At 47.9% G+C, this 23,449-nt stretch overlaps 1 protein-coding gene across 2 annotated transcripts in view; it reads left to right on the top strand.

Moving 5' to 3' along the window:
* The window catches only part of LOC138670815 (retinol dehydrogenase 7-like), a 56,744-nt gene that overhangs the window by 8,662 nt on the left and 24,633 nt on the right, over positions 1-23,449 (top strand). For both annotated transcript variants that reach the window (XM_069758508.1, XM_069758509.1), the window contains exon 2: positions 22,334-22,659. In XM_069758508.1, coding sequence (XP_069614609.1) covers positions 22,344-22,659 — 316 coding nt within the window. In that variant the 5' untranslated portion in view covers positions 22,334-22,343. The remainder of the gene's footprint in view (positions 1-22,333; positions 22,660-23,449) is intronic.

Raw genomic sequence — 23,449 nt, 5'->3', positions numbered from 1 at the left:
GATTACCTTTGAACGTTGATATTGTAGTGTCCTGTCACCAGCCATGTGTACGATTATCAGCCGAAAGCCTCTCTGGAACCAATAATCGCCCCATGTAAAAGTACCTTTATAAGTTGAAGTTTCAGAATGTTAGAACTTTTATTATATCCTGAACAGTTTTTTTTTATGAACAGTCAAGGTTTTCACTTTGAAGTAAAAAAAAGTCGGTGTGTTTAGAGTTTTAAACAATAAAATGTTGAAAAATTATGTAATTCTTGAGTATATCACTCAATGGTGCTCATAAACGTGAAAAATCTGATCTTTAATATGCTTTAATCTTTAATATACGCAAGAACGGGGCCACAGACATCACACAGGGGGTCCCAAACAGCACACATGGGATCCTAGACAGCGCACAGGGGGCAAAGACAGTGCATAGGGGCCCTGCGCGCTGTCTCTTCCCCCTTTGCACACAGTCACTATCCCCTCCCTTCTGCACTCTCTCTGCCCCCTGTGCGCTGCCTGGGGTCCCGTTCACTGTCTCTTCCCCCCTTGCATGCTGTCTCTTCCCCCTCCCTTGTGCACTGTCTCTGCCACTCCATGTGCTGCCTGGGGCCTCGTGTGCTGCCAGGGACCCCCGTGTGCTGCCTGGGGCCCCGTGTGCTGCCTGGGGCCCCTGTGCGCTGTCTTGGGCCCCTGTGTGCTCCCTGGAATCCATGTGCTGCCTGGTGCCCTGTGCGCTGCCTGGGGCCCTGTGTGCTGCCTGGGGCCCCTGTGTTCTGTCTGGGGCCCCATGTGCTGCCTGGGGCCCCATGCGCTGCCCGGGGCCCCTGTGTGCTCCCTGGAGTCCATGTGCTGCCAGGGACCCTGTGCGCTGCCTGGGGCCCCATGTGCTGCCTGGGGCCCTGTGTGCTGCCTGGGGCCCCTGTGTTCTGTCTGGGGCCCCATGTGCTGCCTGGGGCCCCATGCGCTGCCTGGGGCCCTGTGCGCTGCTCGGGGCCCAGTGCGCTGTCTGGGCCCCCGTGCTCTGCCTGGTGCCCCGTGTGCTGCCTGGGGCCCCGTGCATTGCCTCGGGCCTTGTGTGCGGCCAGGGACCCCCGTGTGCTGCCTGGGGCCTCGTGTGCTGCCAGGGACCCCCGTGCTTTGCCTGGGGCCCCGTGTGCTGCCTGGGGCCCCTGTGCGCTGTCTTGGGCCCCTGTGCGCTCCCTGGAATCCATGTGCTGCCTGGTGCCCTGTGCGCTGCCTGGGGCCCCTGTGCCCTTCCTGGGGTCCCATGTGCTACCTGGGGCCCTGTGTGCTGCCTGGGGCCTCTGGAGTGCTCTGCCTTGGGCCCCATGTGCTGCCTGGGGCCCGGTGTGCTGCCTGGGCCCTGTACGCTGCCTGGAGCCCCCTGCACTGCCTGGGGCCCCTGTGCACTGCCTGGAGCCATGTGCACTGCTTGGTGCCCTTGTGCTGCCTGGGGCCCCTGTGCGCTGCCTGGGCCCCTGTGTGCTGTCTCGGCCCCCATGCTCTGCCTGGGGCCCCTGTGCGCTGCCTGGCGCCATGTGCGTTGCTTGGGGCCCCTGTGCTGCCTGGGGCCCCTGTGCACTGCCTAGAGCCCCGTGTGCTGCCTGGGGCCCCGTGTGCTGCCTGGGGCCCCGTTTCCTACTGGGGCCCTGTGTGCTGCCTGGGGCCTCTGTGCTCTGCCTTGGGCCTCATGTGCTGCCTGGGGCCCGGTGTGCTGCCTAGGCCCTGTGCGCTGCCTGGGGCTCCTGTGCACTGCCTGGGGCCACTGTGCGCTGCCTGGAGCCATGTGCACTGCTTCGGGCCCCTGTGCTGCCTGGGGCCCCTGTGCACTGCCTGTAGCCCAGTGTGCTGCCTGGGACCCCGTGTGCTACCTGGGGCCCTGTGTGCTGCCTGGGGCCTCTGTGCTCTGCCTTGGGCCCCATGTGCTGCCTGGGGCCCGGTGTGCTGCTTGGGCCCTGTGCGCTGCCTGGGGCCCCTGTGTGCTGTCTCGGCCCCCATGCTCTGCCTGAGGCCCCTGTGCGCTGCCTGGCGCCATGTGCATTGCTTGGGGCCCTTGTGCTGCCTGGGGCCCCTGTGCACTGCCTGGAGCCCTGTGTGCTACCTGGGGCCCTGTGTGCTGCCTGGGGCCCGGTGTGCTGCCTGGGCCCTGTGCGCTGCCTGGGGCTCTGTGTGCTGCCTGGAGCCCCCTGCACTGCCTGGGGCCCCTGTGCGCTGCCTGGTGCCATGTGCAATGCTTGGGGCCCTTGTGCTGCCTGGGGCCCCTGTGCGCTGCCTGGAGCCCCGTGTGCTACCTGGGGCCCTGTGTGCTGCCTGGGGCCTCTGTGCTCTGCCTTGGGCCCCATGTGCTGCCTGGGGCCCAGTGTGCTGCCTGGGCCCTGTGCGCTGATTGGGCCCCTGTGTGCTGTCTCGGCCCCCATGCTCTGCCTGGGGCCCCTGTGCGCTTCCTGGCGCCATGTGCGCTGCTTGGGGCCCTTGTGCTGCCTGGGGCCCCTGTGCGCTGCCTGGAGCCCCATGTGCTGCCTGGGGCCCCGTGTGCTACCTGGGGCTCTGTGTGCTGCCTGGGGCCTCTGTGCTCTGCCTTGGGCCCCATGTGCTGCCTTGGGCCCGGTGTGCTGCCTGGGCCCTGTGCGCTGCCTGGGGCCCCGTGCGCTGCCTGGAGCCCCCTGCACTGCCTGGGGCCCCTGTGCACTGCCTGGCGCCATGTGCACTGCTTGGGGCCCTTGTGCTGCCTGGGGCCCCTGTGCGCTGCCTGGAGCCCCGTGTGCTGCCTGGGGCCCCGAGTGCTACCTGGGGCCCTGTGTGCTGCCTGGGGCCTCTGTGCTCTGCCTTGGGCCCCATGTGCTGCCTGGGGCCCGGTGTGCTGCCTGGGCCCTGTGCGCTGCCTGGGGCCCCTGTGTGCTGTCTCGGCGCCCATGCTCTGCCTGGGGCCCCTGTGCACTGCCTGGAACCCTGTGTGCTGCAAGGGGCCCCGTGTGCTACCTGAGGCCCTGTATGCTGCCTGGGGCCTCTGTGCTCTGCCTTGGGCCTCATGTGCTGCCTGGGGCCCAATGTGCTGCCTGGGCACTGTGCGCTGCCTGGGGCTCCGTGCGCTGCCTGGAGCCCCCTGCACTGCCTGGTGCCCCTGTGCGCTGCCTGGCGCCATGTGCACTGCTTGGGAGTACACAGGCGGCATTGCTTTGTTCAGTGGAGGAGGACAACTGTAATGAGTGGCTGACAGCCAGACACAGGTAGTAGGCCCAAAATACAAAAGTAGGCTAAAAGCAGTTCTAAATTGGTAACAGGATGAAACAGGCGGCATAGCTAGGTAATGGGGTGGGCTCCTCTGCTGAGTAGCAGACAGTGGTAGTAGGCGCAAAGTGTTAACAGGTCTAAATGGAGGCCAGGGCCCGTGTATATTTTAACTATCATCTATCATTTCAACAAATTTGTATTGACAGTGCCATTGAAGGATTTAACAGCACAGACTACACAGTGGTGGAGCAGGGAGAGGTAAGTATTGCAAGTGGTAGACCACTGTTCGAGCTGGGGGGAACACTCTATTGTAGGCGGCGGTACTGGCACAGGGCCCCTCATATTATGACAGTGTGTCTGATGTTGGTTGTGCACCACCACCATTAGAGACACTTCATTGTACTATGAGGGACCCTGTGCCAGTGCCATCGCCCATGAGTGGGCACACCCACCTGTCCTGGCAAATGGCACTCGCACGGGTTCTTGCGCCAAGTGGTTACCATGGCCCTGTGGGGGCAGTCAGCCCATTTAGGGAGGTATAAAAATGGCCTATGGTGGACATTCAGCAGTTGCAAATGGAGGAATTGGAGCAGTCAGTAAGAGGAGGCCAAAAGCAAGACATTTTTCAGGCAAGCTACGTGTCAGCAGGAGAAGGTGGGGCAAAATAATTTGAAATCCATGATTGGTTCATTTTAATGAAGGTTAGATCGTCAACATTTCGGGTAGCCAGACGTGTCCTTTTTTCGGTCAGTATTGAACCAGCAGCACTGAAGACTCTTTCTGATAGCACACTAGCAGCAGGGCAAGCGAGCTCTTGTAATGCATATTCTGCCAAATCAGGCCAGGTGTCTATTTTAGATGCCCAGTAATCAAAGGGGAATGACCTGTGAGGGAGAACATCGATAAGGGAGGAAAAATAGTTTGTAACCAAACTGGACAAATGCTGTCTCCTGTCAGTTTGAATCGATGCAGCACTACCTGTCGTCATTGCGAAATCACTCCACAACCTGGTCATAAAACCCCTCTGTCCAACGCCACTTCGGATTTGTGCACCTCTAACACCTCTGCCATGTTGCCCCCTACAGCTCGTGTGAGAACCATCACCGCTGCTGTGTGCTGGGAATTCCTGAACCAAACGGTCTACAAGAGTTGCTTGTTTGGTAGCAAATATTTGCTCAAGGTTCTCATGTGGCATGATATTTTGTAATTTTCCTTTATATCGTGGATCCAGGAGGCAGGCCAACCAGTAATCGTCATCGGTCATCATTTTGATAATGCGGGGGTCCCTTTTAAGGATACGCAAGGCATACTCAGCCATGTGGGCCAATGTTCCAGGTGTCAATTCACTGCTTTTGCTGGGTTGAAGAGCACTTTCTTGCAAATCAACATCATTTGTGTCCCGCAAAAACCCTGTACCTGACCTTGCCACCAGTTTCTATTGCCCCCTGAGAAGCATCATCCTCCTATAAATATTCATCCCCATCATCCTCCTCCTCCTCCTCTTCATCCGCCACCTAGTCCAGGAGAATTCCCTGAGTAGACAATGGCTGACTTTCATCAAGGCTTCCCTCGTCCTCGGCTGCAGACGCCTGCTCCTTAATGTGCGTCAAACTTTGCATCAGCAGACGCATTAGTGGGATGCTTATGCTTATGATGGCGTCGTCTGCACTTACCAGCCGTGTGCATTCCTCAAAACACTGAAGGACTTGACAGAGGTCTTGTAGCTTCGACCACTGCACACCTGACAACTCCATGTCTGCCATCCAACTGCCTGCCCGTGTATGTGTATCCTCCCACAAATAAATTACAGCACGCCACTGTTCACACAGCCTCTGAAGCATGTGCAGTGTGGAGTTCTACCTTGTTGCAACGTCGATTATTAGGCGGTGCTGGGGAAGATTCAGCGATCGCAGATGGTTCAGCATACACAGGGCCGGACTGGCCATCGGGCAGTTCTGGCAAATGCCAGAAGGGCCGATGGCAGTAGTGGGCCGCTCGAGTGTGCCGCTGTCAGCACACTCCCCCCGCTGTCGGCACACTCCTGGCCCCGCATTCAACTATACCGGCGTCATAGACGCCGGTACAGCTGAATGCAATGATGGGGAGAGAGCGTCTGCTGTCACTCCCTCTCCCATCATTCCCCGCTCTGTCTGCCGCTTACACTGCGGGTGCACGATGACGTCTTATCATCGCGCACCTGCTGTGTGACCGGGCGGGCAGACTGCAGCTGCTGAGACCGGAGCCAGGAGCAGCGCGGGGCAAGAGGAAAGGTGAGTAGAGTCAGTGGTTTTTTTTATTTTTTCACGGCATGGCTGCATTACATTCTATGGGGCTGGGCAGCCCTTCATTATATTGTATGGTGGCTGTGCTGCATTACATTCTATGGGGACTGGCTGCATTACATTCTATGGAGTCTGTGCTGCATTACATTCTATGGGGGCTGGCTGCATTACATTCTATGGGGTCTGTGCTGCATTACATTCTATGGGGGCTGGCTGCATTACATTCTATGGGGGCTGGCTGCATTACATTCTATGGGGCTGGGCTGCATTACATTCTATGGGGCTGTGCTGCATTATATTCTATGGGGGCTGTGCTGTATTACATTCTATGGGGACTGGCTGCATTACATTCTATGGGGTCTGTGCTGCATTGCATTCTATGGGGGCTGACTGCATTACATTCTATGGGGCTGTGCTTCATTACATTCTTTGGGGCTGTGCTGCATTACATTCTATGGGGGCTGGCTGCATGACATTATATGGGGCTGTGCTGCATTACATTCTATGGGGACTGGCTGCATTACATTCTATGGGGCTGTGCTGCATTACATTCTATGGGGTCTGTGCTGCATTACATTCTATGGGGGCTATGCTGCATTACATTCTAAGGGGGCTGTGCTGCATTACATTCTATGGGGGCTGTGCTGCATTACATTCTATGGGGGCTGTGCTGCATTACATTCTATGGGGGCTGTGCTGCATTACATTCTATGGGGCTGTGCTGCATTACATTCTATGGGGACTGGCTGCATTACATTCTATGGGGGCTGAGCTGTAATGCTGGATACAGCTGTAATTATATGTTATATAGTTGTGTTACACTCCCCTCACTTCTTGTAACCTACAAGTGTACAAAGATATTATACAGTCACCATGTGACAAGTGGGCCTGTGTGACTTCAAATGCCAGGGCTGAATTTTAGTCCCAGACCGGCCCTGAGCATATGGCTGGAGTGTACGGGCGACCGGCGGATGTGCGAGCAAAGTCTTTGCACCTTCAGGAGCAGGGCTGGTAACCCCAATTAATATTTCAGGAAGCACTGCACCACCAGGTTCAAGGTGTGAGCCAGGCAAGGTATGTGTTTCAGTTCTGAAAGGGCTATGGCAGCCATAAAATTCCTTCCATTATCACTGGCTACCTTGCCTGCCTGAAGATGTACACTGCCCAGCCATGACTGAGTTTCTTGCTGCAAGTACTCGGCTAGTACTTCTGCGGTGTGTCTGTTGTTGCCCAAACACTTCATTTCTAACACAGCCTGCTGACGCTTACCACTGAGCTGGACTGGAGAGCTGCATATGGTGGAACTAGCAGGGGTGGTGGTGGACAAGGCAGATTGAGAGAGGGTTGGTGATGGTATTCTTAATGTTGGCCTACATACAGTGTTTCCTACCAATAACCTTGTGATTCCCTGACAGCTTTGGCCTTGCGACGATACCTCCACATTTGCTGCTGATGGTGTCCTAACCGGTGGGCTTACAGTGAGGGAAGCAATGTAGCGTTGCTGACTACCTTCATTCTGAGCAGGTGCATCAACGGTACGGGACGTTTGGTAGTTAGTCCAGGCTTGCAAGTGCATGCTGGTTAAATGTCTAAGCATGCACGTTGTATTTAAATTTTGGAGATTCTTCCCACTGATAAAGGTCTTTGAGCATTTCTTACAGATAACTTTGCATTGATCATTCGGATCTTGGTGAAAAAATTGCCACACTACACTCTTCCTACTATGGAACACCTTTTCAGGCATTGCACGCTGTGCTACTTTCACCGGATGGCCTTGCTGTCCTAAAACTGTTTTTGTTTTTTACAAATGTTTTTGGCCAGATACGGGCCTGCCAGATGAAAGCTGTTGCGATGTAGATGGCTGCTGCGGATCATCCTCCTCTGCTTCTGAGCTACTGGCAGTGGCACCCTCTTCCCCCAATGGCTGCCAATCTGGGTCAACAACTGGGTCATCTATCACCTCCTCTTCAATTTCATGTGCACCTTCCTCTGTGTCACCATGTAAGGTGCTATAGCGTTTGTGACGGGGCACCATAGTCTCATGAGGGTCAGATTCTGGCTCAGTACACTGCGAGGGCAATGTTGTGATCTGAGTCAATGGAACAGCATAATAATCTAGCTGTGGCTGTGCATCAGTGCACTCCATGTCCGATTCATCTTGTAATGGGCTGTTAACAATTTCCCTTTCTAACCCAGGCACGGTATGTGTAAAGAGCTCCATGGAGTAAACTGTAGTGTCGCCTGCCGCATCCTTCACTTTTGGTTTGGGTGAAGGACACAAGGAAGCGACTTGTTCCTGACCGAGAGCATCCACTGACGACTTGCTGCATTTATATTTGGAACTTTCTGAAGAGGAGGCGAAAGAGCTAGAGGCTGAGTCAGCAAGGAAAGCCAAAACTTTTTCCTGCTGCTCCGGCTTTAAAAGCCGTTTTCCTACTCCCAGATAAGGGAGCCTTCGAGGCCTTGTGTAGCCAGACGATGACGCTGGCTTAACAACTCGAGCCTTAGGTGCTATTTTGCTTTTCCCACTACCACCAGATGCTCCACCACCACCACCACCATCATTACCAGCTGGCAACGACCTCCCACGGCCTCTTCCACCAGACTTCCTCATTTTTGAGAAAATCTAACCAAAATAACAACCGTTATATGGTACTGTAAAACAAGGTAGAAGGTGTATATAAACTTGTTGAGAATTTAAATCTCCCTTTTTTTGGGGGGAGACTGAACCAAAACTCAGGCCCAGTGTATAACACTACACAATGTAAGTGGCAGAACATGGCTGGCTGATATACGACAAACTAACAGAACTGACGTAGATCCACTTTTTGACAATTTAAATCTCCCTTTTTTGGGGGGAGACTGCAGCAAAACTCAGGCCCAGTGTATTACACTACACAATGTAAGAGGCAGAATGTGGCTGGAAGATATACGACCAACTAACAGAACTGACGTAGATCCACTTTGTGACAATTTAAATCTCCATTTTTTTTGGGGGGGGAGACTGCACCAAAACTCAGGCCCAGTGTATAACACTACACAATGTAAGTGGCAGAACGTGGCTGGCTGATGTACGACAAACTAACAGAACTGACGTAGATCCACTTTGTGACAATTTAAATCTCCCTTTTTTGGGGGGGAGACTGCACAAAAACTCAGGCCCAGTGTATAACACTATACAATGTAAGTGGCAAAACATGGCTGGAAGATATATGAAAAAATACAAGGACTGTAGTACAATTTCAATCTCCCTACAATGATCTCAGGACAAGTATGGCAGCAATAAAAAGGACTGCTGCACACAAAAGTGTGGACAAATAAACAAGATAACTGTGCAGAAAGGAGCAACAGGATTTTTGCTTTTAAAAAAGCAGTTGGTTTACACAGTGGTGTACAAACAGCAATGCAGCTATCAGGGAGCCGTATAAGGCAGCCTAATAAGCTACAGAGCTGATGCACAAAAATATAAACTCCACTGTCCCTGCAAACAAATGGTGGTGTTGGACAGTGGAAATCGCTACAGCACAAGCAGTTTGGGGGTTAATCTTCCCTCCCTAACTATATCCCTTCTTCTGATGCAGCTGCGGCAACCTCTCCCTATGCTAAGATCGGCAGAAGTAAGATGGCGGTCGGCGTGCACGCCCCTTTATAGCCCCTGTGACACTGCAGAAAGCAAGCCAATCACTGTCATGCCCTTCTCTAAGGTGGTGGGGACCGAGACCTATGTCATCATGCTGCCCACAGTCTGCATCCTCCTTCATTGGCTGAAAAATGGCGTTGAATGCGTCATACGAAACACGACTTTGGCATGAAGATCGCCGACCTCATGGCTGAACCCACCCTAGGATCGGGTCGGGTTTCACGAACCCGACTTTGCCGAAAGTCGGCGATTTTTTAATTTGTCCAATCTGTTTCGCTGAACCCTACTCCAGTCCACCCTGCCATACAAAAATCTCATCGTCCACATATCTCCGAAAGCAATATATGTTGTCCAAGAAAGGATTATTGTTTGCAAAAATACATGACTCCTCCCACCAAGACATATAAAGGATGGCTAGGGACGGTGAAAATTTTGAAACCATAGGGGTACCAAGTGTTTGAAGAAAAAATTGTGAATTAAACAAGAAATAGTTGTGAACCACAACATATATGAAAGTGATTTTATAATGAAGTATAAAATAATGAAGTATATTCCATATACAGAGCCCATATTTGCTATATGAGCAGAACCCCCCTCAAGTGACCCCATTTTAGAAATTATACCCCTTTGGAAATTTATTTACAGGTGTAGTGCTGATTTTGACTCCATTGCTATTTTCCAGAAACAAGCAGCAATGAATGATGCCAAGTGAAAATTGCAAACTGCCATTGTAGTGACCAGTATCCTGTATTGATCAGTAATTTGCAGTCACCATTATGCTATACCTAGCCGGTGCTTCTGGAGGCATGCACCCTTTAAGTTAGGTGGGCTCTCATCGCTTCAGAAATGCCAAAGGTGGGCACTATATGTGGTGTTAGGTACACTGTGGGGCTGAGAAGGGAGGGGGGCATTTGGATTTGGGCGCACAGAATTTGCTCAATTTCTTTTGGCGAGTGAGGAGCCATTTTGCTTTTCCAGAGCCTTTGTACCTAATGTTGGAAGCCACCTATATTTCCGTTATCAGATGGCAGACCTGAGTGGGGACTTGCTTTTTTTGTGGATTGAGTTGAAGCTTTTATTGGAAACATTTTATATAACATTTGGGATCACATTTTTCCGGCGCTCTACGCTGGGCACTTACATAGCGGTTTCCATCTAAATCTCTGATTGATGTGATTCAGATGAAATGACCGAGGGATCCATTCACTGCAATGAGGCAGCAGAGTTACTCTGGACTCCGTCTGGCCTCTGTTTAGCGGTGTCCTTCTTTTCATAAGTGCACAAAACTGTGGCCGACAGCACTTTTTATCTAATTCTAAAAAGACGGACACCACCGGATCACAGGTCCTATGGCATCCGCAATGCCTCCATCTGCCTCATTATAGGGAATCTTCCACTAGAGGTTCCATCTGAATCATGTATTTTAGAGATTTACATGGAAACCCTGGTGTAAGTGCTCAATGCAGAGCGCAGGATAAATGTGTGCCGAGGCTTACTGCAATCTTTGGGAGGCAGAATAAAAAAATGAACAGTAGGGGAAGAATGGGTTTTATTTACTTTGTACATTGTTCCTCGTGCGGTATAAGTGATTAGGCGACTTTATTCTTCGGGTCGGTGCAATTACAGCGATACCAGATTTATATCGGGTTTTATGCTTGGCTGCTGTCACACACAAAAAGACTCTCTTTATTGCAAAAATAGTTTTTCAATGTAAAAAAGTTTATTTATAAACCAAAATGAAAGAATGTCCTGTTAACAATGTGCATATGCCTGTTCACACTAGTAGATTTTAGATACAGGAAAGAAATATTTCTTGGTACCGTGTTAGCCAGTAGATAGAAAAATATTTAGTATTGAGAGTCCTCATTGGTTGATACCTTTTAATGGCTAACTGAAAAGATGGTAACAAATTGCAAGCTTTCGAGACTACACAGGTCTCTTCATCAGGCATTAGTCTTTGCCTGATGAAGAGACCTGTGTATTCTCAAAAACTTGTAATTTGTTACCTTCTTTTCAGTTAGCCATTAAAAGGTATCAACCACTGAGGACTCTCAATTCTAAATATTTTTCTAGTAGATTTTAGTAAATTTTAGTAAATTTTAATGCTTATGGCAGGTACCCATTAAATGAAATTGTACATAATAATGTGTAGTGATAGTAGAGAGTACCTGAAACCCACACTTTCACTTTCAAACAGTAGAAAATTGGAGAACCAACCTAGCTGTCCCTATTCTTACAAAACTATGTTGACCCATATAAATAAATAAAGGGGTATAGAGGGAAATAAAAGCATTCGGTATTTAAGAATGAAACGTCCTGGAGGTAGAAAAGTAGATGGTAAAAAAGACAGTGTGCTCTGTCTATTACCGTGTAAGATGGTGACCTTCTCAGCAGTGTAGGCTAGAATGTCTTCCTTAATAGATTGCCAGATGAGCAGTTGAAGGAAAAAATGTCAGAGAGCTGCCCCGGCCGGTGGCAGCAAACTCCTTTCAGTACCTCTTATAGTTAGCGGTGCGTCTTGTCACACTTCCACAGTACTGCTCCTCAATGTTGCAGTAGATGTGACTGGTGCAGGATCCATTGGCGTTCTCCGTTCCAGTGTATGCCGTGTGCTGTTAGAGCTGTCGATGCGGCTGGAACAGGACCTGCATGACGTAATGGACCAGGTGATGCCCGCGTGACTTGAGTGAGGTACAGATCGTAGTGAGGACCAAACAACCAACGCGTTTCCGAAGCACGGTTTCCATCTTCAGGGATGGCCCCCCAACAGGTAAATGGTCCTTATATATCTGTCCAAAAGTTCAAAAATTGTTAATTTAATGAAAACCAAAATTTTCCACCTCCCTATTGAGTTCTTTGGGCATAATAGTGTGCAAAATTAAAAAATCAATTTACTTTCCACACGGGACATGGATTTAATAAAGTTGCCTCCCCTCCAATGTGGGTGCACAATCTCCAGGCCAGTTACCACCATATTATGTATCAATCCCCTGTGACTTTCAGCAAAGTGTTTGGATAGGGGGTGGTCTATGAATTTTTTCTTTATATTCCTGATGTGTTCATTTATTCTCACATTTAGTGGGCGCTTAGTGCGACCCACATAGAGTTTATTACATGGGCAATCTATAATATATATGACTCCCACAGTAGAACAGGTGATAAAATCTGTAATCCTATAATCAATACCGTTCTTGCTGATATTTAATTGTTTTTTAGGCTGACCAAGATGGCACATTTTACATTTACGGCAGGGAAAGAATTCTTCCAGGAAGTCTTGAAAAAATGTAGTGGATTTTGTTAGGTTTTTCTTTTGAACTGTTGGTGCAATCATATTTCCCAGAATTGAGGCCTATTTATACACAAATATGGGTTGGGTTGGAATATGCTCTCCTAAGATTTTATCATGTCTTAGTATACCCCAATATTTATTTACTATATTCAAAAGGGTCTTAGACTTTGCGTTTGTGATAATAGGGATAAAATCAGGTACATCTCTGGAGTTGTTAGTTCCTTTAAGGCCAGTCTCACACGTCCAGATAATTCCGGTACCGGAAAAATCGGTACCGGAATTATCTGTGTCCGTGTGCCGGTGCGTTTCTGTGGCACATCAGTGTGGCACACGGGCGGCACACATGTGCCGCCCGTGTGCCCACTGGGTACCACACGCACCGTGCTGGGTACCACACGCACCAGCATCTGTTGCTGAAGCCCCATTCATATCTTCCCTGCAGCAGCGTTTGCTCTAGAGAAGATATGAATAATCATGTATAAAATAAAGATCTATGTAACCCCTCTCCCACCCCCTGTGCGCCCCCCCCCCCGCTGTTCTTAAAATACTCACCCAGCTCCCTCGGTGGCTGGCGCTGCTTCCTGTCCTGGCCGCATCTTCTCCTGTATGTGGTCACGTGGGGCCGCTCATTTACAGTAATGAATATGTGGCTCCACCTCCCATAGATCTTTATTTTAAACACGATTATTCATATCTTCTCTACAGCAAACGCTGCTGCAGAGAAGATATGAATGGCGGCTTCAGCACCAGTGGGGGGGACAGCGCTTAATGAGTGCTGTCTCCTGCATGTCACACGGACTGCACACGGGCAACATCCGTGTGCGGTACGTGTTTTACATGGACCCATTGACTTTAATGGGTCCGTGTAATACGTGCGCTCCCACGAACACTGATATGTCTCCGTGTTTGGCACACGGAGACACGGTCCCCAAAAAATAAATTACATCTGCACAGATGCATTGATTTCACTGTGTCTACGTGTGTCAGTGGCTCCGGTACGTGAGGAAACTCACCTCACGTACCGGAGCCACTGACGTGTGAAACCGGCCTAAAATAGTCCTGACGGGAATTCAATGCAACTGTTTCTTTAAATTCTATTATAGTTTCCCTATTATAACCCTTTTCCATGAATGTATTTGTTAATAGTTCAGACTCAGTGTGGAAGTCTTGGGATTTAGGGATGTATCCTTGTGAATTAACTCTTAGGGATGTTTAACAGCCAATGAGGAAGGTGGCAGCTGTCAAGTGGAATGAAGCTGTGGGTATCCAGGGGTTTATAAAAAGTGCGCGTCTGAATAGTGGAGTCTTCAATAAGACATTTCAAGTCAAAAACACATTTAAAGAGAATGCACTCAAAAACGCAGTGAAAAAACGCACGCTAACTAATTTTTTTAATAGATGCAGAAATGGTGCAGAAAATCTGTAATATAAAAAAAATCACCAAACTCTCATTTTGGTAACATACCGTAGCTCTTAGGGTATGTGCACATACCCATCAGCAGAAATTTCAGTTGAAAATATTCAACTTGTCTACATAAACTTTTTCACTTATGATTGTAGACGGTTGCACTGACTAGATGTGATTTAGGCTTCCTTTACACACATATTTCTGAACAATTGTAGGCCATGACAAGATAGGCGCATTTCACAGCATGTATATGGGCCCCAAAGCCTGTACTGACTGCAGGTCTCCCAATTTGAACTTAGTTTGAATGTCCACTTCCTAAGACAAAATTAAATCAGATGAAGTGGTCATGCACACACACATTTTTTGTCTGATTGGACAGAAATTGATCAGATATCTGTGTGCTTGAATACACCCTAAGACCTTCTTCATGTGTTTTTTTTTTATGTCCCTATGCGGTCCTTTTTTTAAGGACCACAAGTACGGACATTCACACACTCATTGTATTCAATGTTGGTGCGCACATGTCAGGTGTTTTGCACGGACCGTGTATCTGTGTGAAAAACCCACAGACATGTCAGGTTTTTTTCTGGGGAAGCTGAGGGCTGATATGGTAGCCTGGGAAGGTGTAATATTTCGGAACCCTTTCCAGGCTAATAATATAAATCCACAGCTGTCTGCTTAGCCTTTGCTGGTTTGAATTTATAGGGGAGACTCTCCATCACTTTTTTTCTAGGGTCTCCCATAAATTCTCCAGCAAAGGCTATGCAAACAGCTGTGAGCTGTTATTATTAGCCTGGGAACCTTATGAATTATTGCCCCTTGTCCCAGAATATTAACAACAGCACCAGCCGTGGGCTTTGCCTCTGCTGGTTAGGAAAATTGCACAGGAGCCCACACTGTTTTTCTATTTAAGTTACACGGAGTTACATAGCTGCTGATGAATACAGCTCCCATCACGGTCTTCTTGTCGCGCTGGTCTCAGCGAGCGGAGAAGACAATGATGAGAGCTGCCTTCAGCAGCCGGCGCCTGGGATCAGCTGTACTGCTTTTCTCAGATGTCAGTACATATCACAAGGACATACGGACAGCACATAGATGTGAAATACGGACATATAGACGGCACACGGATGTGACATTCAGACACACAGATCCACAGATCGACTAGCGGAACATTTCAAATTCAAATTTGCCAACTTAGGATAATTTTCTCCAAAAATGTAATCTCAAAGAGAAAGGGAGACATTGATAGCTAACTGTGTGTGTGATATCGGGTATCTACAAGGAAATCAGGAATTGAGCTATCAATCAAGCTAAAGAGGCTGGTGCTGGCAGGGGAAATGAGCTTAGGAGATAGAGAATTGTTAAGTTCTCTGCCATATCTGTTGTGAATTCTGTGGCTGAATTCACTCCTGTGGTCACAAGTGGTACTGCAGCTTCTGAGCTTCTTCCCTCAGGTGTTCTGGTGAGCTCGTTAACTGCTTCGTTACTTAACTCCGCCTGATGCTGCTATCCCTGCTCCTTGTCAATGTTCCAGTGTTGGATCTGAGCTGCTTCTGCTTGTTCCTGTGACCTGCTGCTCTGTATAGCTAAGTGCTTTTTTTGCTATTTTGTTGCTTTTTTTCTGTCCAGCTTGTCTTTTGTTTTGCTGGTAGCTCTGAGAAGCAAAGGGTGTACCGCCGTGCCGTTAGTTCGGCACGGTGGGTCTTTTTTGCCCCCTTTGCGTGGTTTTTGCTTTAGGGTTTTTTGTAGACTGCAAAGTTCGCTTTACTATCCTCGCTCTGTCTAAGATTATCGGGCCCCACTTTGCTGAATCTATTTCATCCCTACGTTTTGTCTTTTCATCTTACTCACAGTCATTATATGTGGGGGGCTGCCTTTTCCTTTGGGGTATTTCTCTGGGGGCAAGTCAGGCCTATTTTTCTGTCTTCAGGCTAGCTAGTTTGTTAGGTTGTGCCGAGTTGCCTAGGTAGTTGTTGGCGCAATCCACAGCCACTTTTAGTTGTGTTTAGGATAGGATCAGGTGTGTAGTCTACAGAGTTTCCACGTCTCAGAGCTCGTTCTTTGTTTTTGGGTATTTGTCAGATCACTGTGTGCGCTCTGATTGCTAGGCACACTGTGTCTCTGGATTGCCTTCATTACACCTTTCATTAGCAGACATAACTGTACAAGGAGCCAACTAATGATTCTCAATAGAGGGAAAGAAAAAGTTCTGACATCATTTTTTTTTTTCTTTTCTCTGCTCTGTGTTCATTTTTTTTTTTTTCCCCTAGACATTTGGGTGATTCTGGACACAGGTGTGGACATGGATATTCAGGGTCTGTGCTCTTCAATGGATAATCTCGTTTTAAATGTACAGAAGATTCAAGATGCTATTGATCGGAAATCTATATTAGAACCAAGAATTCCTATTCCTGATTTGTTTTTTGGAGATAGAACAAAGTTTCTAAGTTTCAAAAATAATTGTAAGCTATTTCTGGCCTTGAAACCTCATTCTTCTGGTAATCCTATTCAACAGGTTTTGATTATTATTTCTTTTTTGCGCGGCGACCCTCAAGACTGGGCATTTTCTCTTGCGCCAGGAGACCCTGCATTGAGTAGTCTCGATGCGTTTTTCCTGGCGCTCGGATTGCTGTACGATGAGCCTAATTCAGTGGATCAGGCTGAGAGAAATTTGCTGGCTTTGTGCCAGGGTCAGGATGATATAGAAGTATATTGTCAGAAATTTAGGAAATGGTCAGTACTCACTCAGTGGAATGAATCTGCGCTGGCAGCTTTGTTCAGAAAGGGTCTCTCTGAGGCTCTTAAGGATGTCATGGTGGGATTTCCTATGCCTGCTGGTTTGAATGAGTCTTTGTCTTTGGCCATTCAAATCGGTCGACGCTTGCGCGAGCGTAAATCTGTGCACCATTTGGCGGTATTGCCTGAGGTTAAACCTGAGCCTATGCAGTGCGATAGGACTATGACCAGAGTTGAACGGCAGGAATACAGACGTCTGAATGGGCTGTGTTTCTACTGTGGTGATTCCACTCATGCTATTTCTGATTGTCCTAAGCGCACTAAGCGGTCCGCTAGGTCTGCCGTCATTGGTACTGTACAGTCCAAATTCCTTCTGTCCATTACCTTGATATGCTCTTTGTCGTCGTTTTCTGTCATGGCGTTTGTGGATTCAGGCGCTGCCCTGAATCTGATGGATTTGGATTATGCTAAACGTTGTGGGTTTTTCTTGGAGCCTTTGCGGTGTCCTATTCCATTGAGCGGAATTGATGCTACACCTTTGGCCAAGAATAAACCTCAGTACTGGGCCCAGCTGACCATGTGCATGGCTCCTGCACATCAGGAAGTTATTCGCTTTCTGGTGCTACATAATCTGCATGATGTGGTCGTGTTGGGGTTGCCATGGCTACAAACCCATAATCCAGTATTGGATTGGAATTCCATGTCGGTATCCAGCTGGGGTTGTCAGGGGGTACATGGTGATGTTCCATTTTTGTCGATTTCGTCATCCACCCCTTCTGAGGTCCCAGAGTTCTTGTCTGATTATCAGGATGTATTTGAAGAGCCCAAGTCCGATGCCCTACCTCCGCATAGGGATTGTGATTGTGCTATCAATTTGATTCCTGGTAATAAATTCCCTAAAGGTCGATTATTTAATTTATCCGTGCCCGAACACGCCGCTATGCGCAGTTATGTGAAGGAATCCCTGGAGAAGGGACATATTCGCCCATCGTCATCACCACTGGGAGCAGGGTTCTTCTTTGTAGCCAAGAAGGATGGTTCGCTGAGACCGTGTATTGATTACCGCCTTCTTAATAAGATCACTGTTAAATTTCAGTATCCCTTGCCATTGTTATCTGACTTGTTTGCTCGGATTAAGGGGGCTAGTTGGTTCACTAAGATAGATCTTCGTGGTGCGTATAATCTGGTGAGAATCAGGCAAGGAGATGAATGGAAAACTGCATTCAATACGCCCGAGGGTCATTTTGAGTATCTAGTGATGCCGTTCGGACTTGCCAATGCTCCATCTGTGTTTCAGTCTTTTATGCATGACATCTTCCGTGAGTATCTGGATAAATTCCTGATTGTTTACTTGGATGACATTTTGATCTTCTCAGATGATTGGGAGTCTCATGTGAAGCAGGTCAGAATGGTTTTTCAGGTCCTGCGTGCTAATTCTTTGTTTGTGAAGGGATCTAAGTGTCTCTTCGGTGTGCAGAAAGTTTCATTTTTGGGGTTCATCTTTACCCCTTCTACTATCGAGATGGATCCTGTTAAGGTCCAAGCCATCCAGGATTGGATTCAGCCGACATCTCTGAAAAGTCTGCAAAAGTTCCTGGGCTTTGCTAATTTTTATCGTCGCTTCATCTGTAATTTTTCTAGCATTGCCAAACCATTGACCGATTTGACCAAGAAGGGTGCTGATTTTGTTAATTGGTCTTCTGCTGCTGTGGAAGCTTTTCAGGAATTGAAGCGTCGTTTTTGTTCTGCCCCTGTGTTGTGTCAGCCAGATGTTTCTCTTCCGTTCCAGGTCGAGGTTGATGCTTCTGAGATTGGAGCAGGGGCGGTTTTGTCACAGAGAGGTTCTGATTGCTCAGTGATGAAACCATGTGCTTTCTTTTCCAGGAAGTTTTCGCCCGCTGAGCGTAATTATGATGTGGGCAACCGAGAGTTGCTGGCCATGAAGTGGGCATTCGAGGAATGGCGCCATTGGCTTGAAGGAGCTAAGCATCGCGTGGTGGTATTGACTGATCATAAGAACTTGACTTATCTCGAGTCTGCCAAGCGCTTGAATCCTAGACAGGCCCGTTGGTCGTTATTTTTTGCCCGCTTCGACTTTGTGATTTCGTACCTTCCGGGCTCTAAAAATGTGAAGGCGGATGCTCTGTCTAGGAGTTTTGTGCCCGACTCTCCGGGTTTATCTGAGCCAGCGGGTATCCTCAAGGAAGGAGTCATTGTGTCTGCCATCTCCCCTGATTTGCGGCGGGTGCTGCAAAAATTTCAGGCGAATAAACCTGATCTTTGTCCAGCGGAGAAACTGTTCGTCCCTGATAGGTGGACTAATAAACTTATCTCTGAACTTCATTGTTCGGTGTTGGCTGGTCATCCTGGAATCTTTGGTACCAGAGAGTTAGTGGCTAGATCCTTCTGGTGGCCATCTCTGTCACGGGATGTACGTACTTTTGTGCAGTCCTGTGGGATTTGTGCTAGGGCTAAGCCCTGCTGTTCTCGTGCCAGTGGGTTGCTTTTGCCCTTGCCGGTCCCAAAGAGGCCTTGGACACATATTTCGATGGATTTCATTTCTGACCTTCCCGTTTCTCAAAAGATGTCAGTCATTTGGGTGGTCTGTGATCGTTTTTCTAAAATGGTCCATCTGGTGCCCTTGGCTAAATTGCCTTCCTCCTCTGATTTGGTACCTTTGTTCTTTCAGCATGTGGTTCGGTTGCATGGCATTCCTGAGAATATTGTTTCTGACAGAGGTTCCCAGTTTGTTTCAAGGTTTTGGCGAGCCTTTTGTGGTAGGATGGGCATTGACCTATCCTTTTCCTCGGCTTTCCATCCTCAAACTAATGGCCAGACCGAACGAACCAATCAGACCTTGGAAACATATCTGAGATGTTTTGTTTCTGCTGACCAGGATGATTGGGTGTCCTTTTTGCCGTTGGCTGAGTTCGCCCTTAATAATCGGGCCAGCTCGGCTACCTTGGTTTCTCCATTTTTTTGCAATTCTGGGTTCCATCCTCGTTTCTCTTCAGGACAGGTTGAGTCTTCGGACTGTCCTGGTGTGGATTCTGTGGTGGACAGGTTGCAGCAGATCTGGACTCAGGTAGTGGACAATTTGACCTTGTCCCAGGAGAAGGCTCAACTTTTCGCTAATCGCAGACGCCGTGTGGGTCCCCGACTTTGTGTTGGGGATCTGGTTTGGTTATCTTCTTGTCATATTCCTATGAAGGTTTCCTCTCCTAAATTTAAACCTCGTTTTATTGGTCCGTATAGGATTTCTGAGGTTCTCAATCCTGTGTCTTTTCGTTTGACCCTCCCAGACTCCTTTTCCATACATAATGTATTCCATAGGTCGTTGTTGCGGAGATACGTGGCGCCTATGGTTCCATCTGTTGAGCCTCCTGCCCCGGTTTTGGTGGAGGGGGAATTGGAGTATATTGTGGAGAAGATTTTGGATTCTCGTGTTTCTAGACGGAAACTCCAGTATCTGGTTAAATGGAAGGGTTATGCTCAGGAAGAAAATTCCTGGGTTTTTGCCTCTGATGTTCATGCTCCCGATCTTGTTCGTGCCTTTCATGCGGCTCATCCTGGTCGGCCTGGGGGCTCTGGTGAGGGTTCGGTGACCCCTCCTCAAGGGGGGGGTACTGTTGTGAATTCTGTGGCTGAATTCACTCCTGTGGTCACAAGTGGTACTGCAGCTTCTGAGCTTCTTCCCTCAGGTGTTCTGGTGAGCTCGTTAACTGCTTCGTTACTTAACTCCGCCTGATGCTGCTATCCCTGCTCCTTGTCAATGTTCCAGTGTTGGATCTGAGCTGCTTCTGCTTGTTCCTGTGACCTGCTGCTCTGTATTGCTAAGTGCTTTTTTTGCTATTTTGTTGCTTTTTTTCTGTCCAGCTTGTCTTTTGTTTTGCTGGTAGCTCTGAGAAGCAAAGGGTGTACCGCCGTGCCGTTAGTTCGGCACGGTGGGTCTTTTTTGCCCCCTTTGCGTGGTTTTTGCTTTAGGGTTTTTTGTAGACTGCAAAGTTCGCTTTACTATCCTCGCTCTGTCTAAGATTATCGGGCCCCACTTTGCTGAATCTATTTCATCCCTACGTTTTGTCTTTTCATCTTACTCACAGTCATTATATGTGGGGGGCTGCCTTTTCCTTTGGGGTATTTCTCTGGGGGCAAGTCAGGCCTATTTTTCTGTCTTCAGGCTAGCTAGTTTCTTAGGTTGTGCCGAGTTGCCTAGGTAGTTGTTGGCGCAATCCACAGCCACTTTTAGTTGTGTTTAGGATAGGATCAGGTGTGTAGTCTACAGAGTTTCCACGTCTCAGAGCTCGTTCTTTGTTTTTGGGTATTTGTCAGATCACTGTGTGCGCTCTGATTGCTAGGCACACTGTGTCTCTGGATTGCCTTCATTACACCTTTCATTAGCAGACATAACACATATCCAGAGCACGTAACACTTAATTGACCTATGAGTTAAAATGCTAATCACTCATTAGTACAGCCATAGATAGACGATGAAAAGATGTTTATGGATTTACATTTCATGCACCTGTATGCCCATATATGTAGTTTTTGAGGGCTGATCTTACCCGCAGATTCCCTTTAAAGGGCACAAGGTCAATTTACACGGACCGACTGTAGGCACGATATGAGGGCTGATCGGTAACCTTTTATCAAGAGGAGGTCATTAGAATGACTGTTTACATAGGCAAACCAAAGCAATCTATGCAGAATAATTAATCTGTACTAGATCACTCAGTGCACCTATGCCGCCATAGTTCTCGACTCAAACGTGGGAAAATATTCTGACAAGTTCCCAGCCCAGACTTGAGTTCATATGAGGACATCCAGCAGAGGGCGCATCACCGCGACTGAAGGTAACTACAGGTCATTGACGTACATTCCATTCATTCACCGGGGTTTTACAGGCAGGAGCACAGCTGCATTAGCAGAGCTTCTGCTTGTAAAATTAGTTAACCCCTTCAGATGGATTTACATCGCAGATCGTGCGGCTGTATGCGGATGCTGCCGCATGCGTCGTTTTGACGATGCGGTAAAAAAAATGCTACAGGCTGCGTCCTACACTGGTCGCCGCATCGTCAAAACGACGCATGCGGCAGCATCCGCATACAGCCACACGGCCTGCGTACCTAATGTTAAAGATAGGTACACAGGCCGCATGCAGAAGTAGGCGGAGCTAGCGACGGAGGTGCGGCCGAGGGCGGGGCTTCACAGAGGAAGTCCGCAGCCTGCCGAAGATCAGCTAAACGCTAATGTGAAACCGGCCTAACTTGGCAGCCTCCTCGCAGTTTTATAGCCCCCTGCACACGGGCTACCTGAGCAATTTACCTCAGGATCGTGAAGAGTCGCATCATCCCGCCCCTTTAATTCTTGTAAATTTGTGTGTTTGTCACAGTGTTTGTCTGTGGGTGGTCGCCCAGCTAATTCTGGGTGGACATTTCGGTTTTAATATGTTATTTATTGGTATTGAATTTTATTGAACATTTATTAAGTGCTTAATAATATTCTTTAGTAACCCAAAATAGAAAGTGCGGTCTTTTACTGCCAAATTCTGTATTGTGTTCTAGCCTTTATTAAATTTGTTTTGGTGGGGTTGGCAGCTACGTTCCTTTGTCTCTTTTTCATGGCCCCTTTTACTGTAGATGTAGGATGGCTCAGTTTATAAACAGTTTTGATAAATGAGGTCCTATATTTCTAATAAGGAAAAAAGATTTTGCTGTCAGTGAATGATACCCAGCTGATTATTGACCTTGAATTTTTATTTTTAGGACGCGTGTCATGTGGTGTCTTCTGTTTCCCGTGGCTTTGGTCTTGATCTATCTCTTCAGGTGGAACCAAAGACGTTTGATTCTTCCAAATCTCATAGATAAGTATGTGCTGATCACAGGATGTGACTCAGGATTTGGAAACTTGGCTGCCAAGCAGCTGGACAAACGTGGCATGAATGTACTTGCAGCTTGTCTTACGCAGAAAGGAGCTGAAAATCTGAAGAAGGAGACATCCAGCAGGCTGAAGACTGTCATCCTTGATGTTACTGACAGTCAAAGTGTGAATGATGCAGCTATATGGGTTTCTTCTATTGTAAGAGATAAAGGTGAGAGTGTCAGATTTTTTTAAATGTTTTTTCAAAATCCTTTACTTGGCATTGAAAGTAACATTCAAAAGCACACAATTCCAGAAATAACAAAAAAGATCTATTGAACTAATGACAATTTGAGACAAGTACATTGCATAAAAAATACAAAATATGAAAAACAGCAATGTCATAAACTACAACAAGGTATATTTAAGTCCACTTATTTTTTTGGTGCAAAATGCTCCAGAAAACTGTCAGATTTTAGATTAGACATATTTATGAACTGTCTGCTCCAGAAAAAAAAAATATCATTTTTTGACATACTCTACAATTTTCTCTTGAAACTCAAAAGTGGGTATGACTTGGGTGTATCTATGTTTTAGACATACTTATCAACTATTTTTTGTCAAAATGACGATAAAAAAACTGGTGGAAAATAAGCCACTTCCAAATTAGTGAGGTTTGACATGGAAACTGGACAAGCAACTAAGTAAAAGTTATTTAAGTAAACCAACAAAAATCACAATTATGTGTGAATTATGACTTAAAAAAATAAAAATAAGTTTTCCTTTCTGACTTTAACCCTTTACCAATATTGATATGTCCAATGTTGGCTTGCTGTCTTTGATGCAGGGTCATGAACTGAGCCGAGCCTGAATCTTTCCTGGCAGATGATTGCTGTGTTATTCAGCCATCCGGTACCTCATGGGATGGACTGGGACTGAAATTCAGCCCTGGCATTTGAAATCACACAGGCCTATGTTGTCCTCGCCCCCAAGCACCAGATCAGCATATATTACTAATATCA

This window comes from Ranitomeya imitator, chromosome 3 (genome assembly GCF_032444005.1).
Source record: "Ranitomeya imitator isolate aRanImi1 chromosome 3, aRanImi1.pri, whole genome shotgun sequence".
Classification (NCBI taxonomy): Eukaryota; Metazoa; Chordata; class Amphibia; order Anura; family Dendrobatidae; genus Ranitomeya; species Ranitomeya imitator.
The sequence above is the reverse complement of the archived record's forward strand: the minus strand, read 5'-3'. Positions and strand labels throughout refer to the sequence as shown.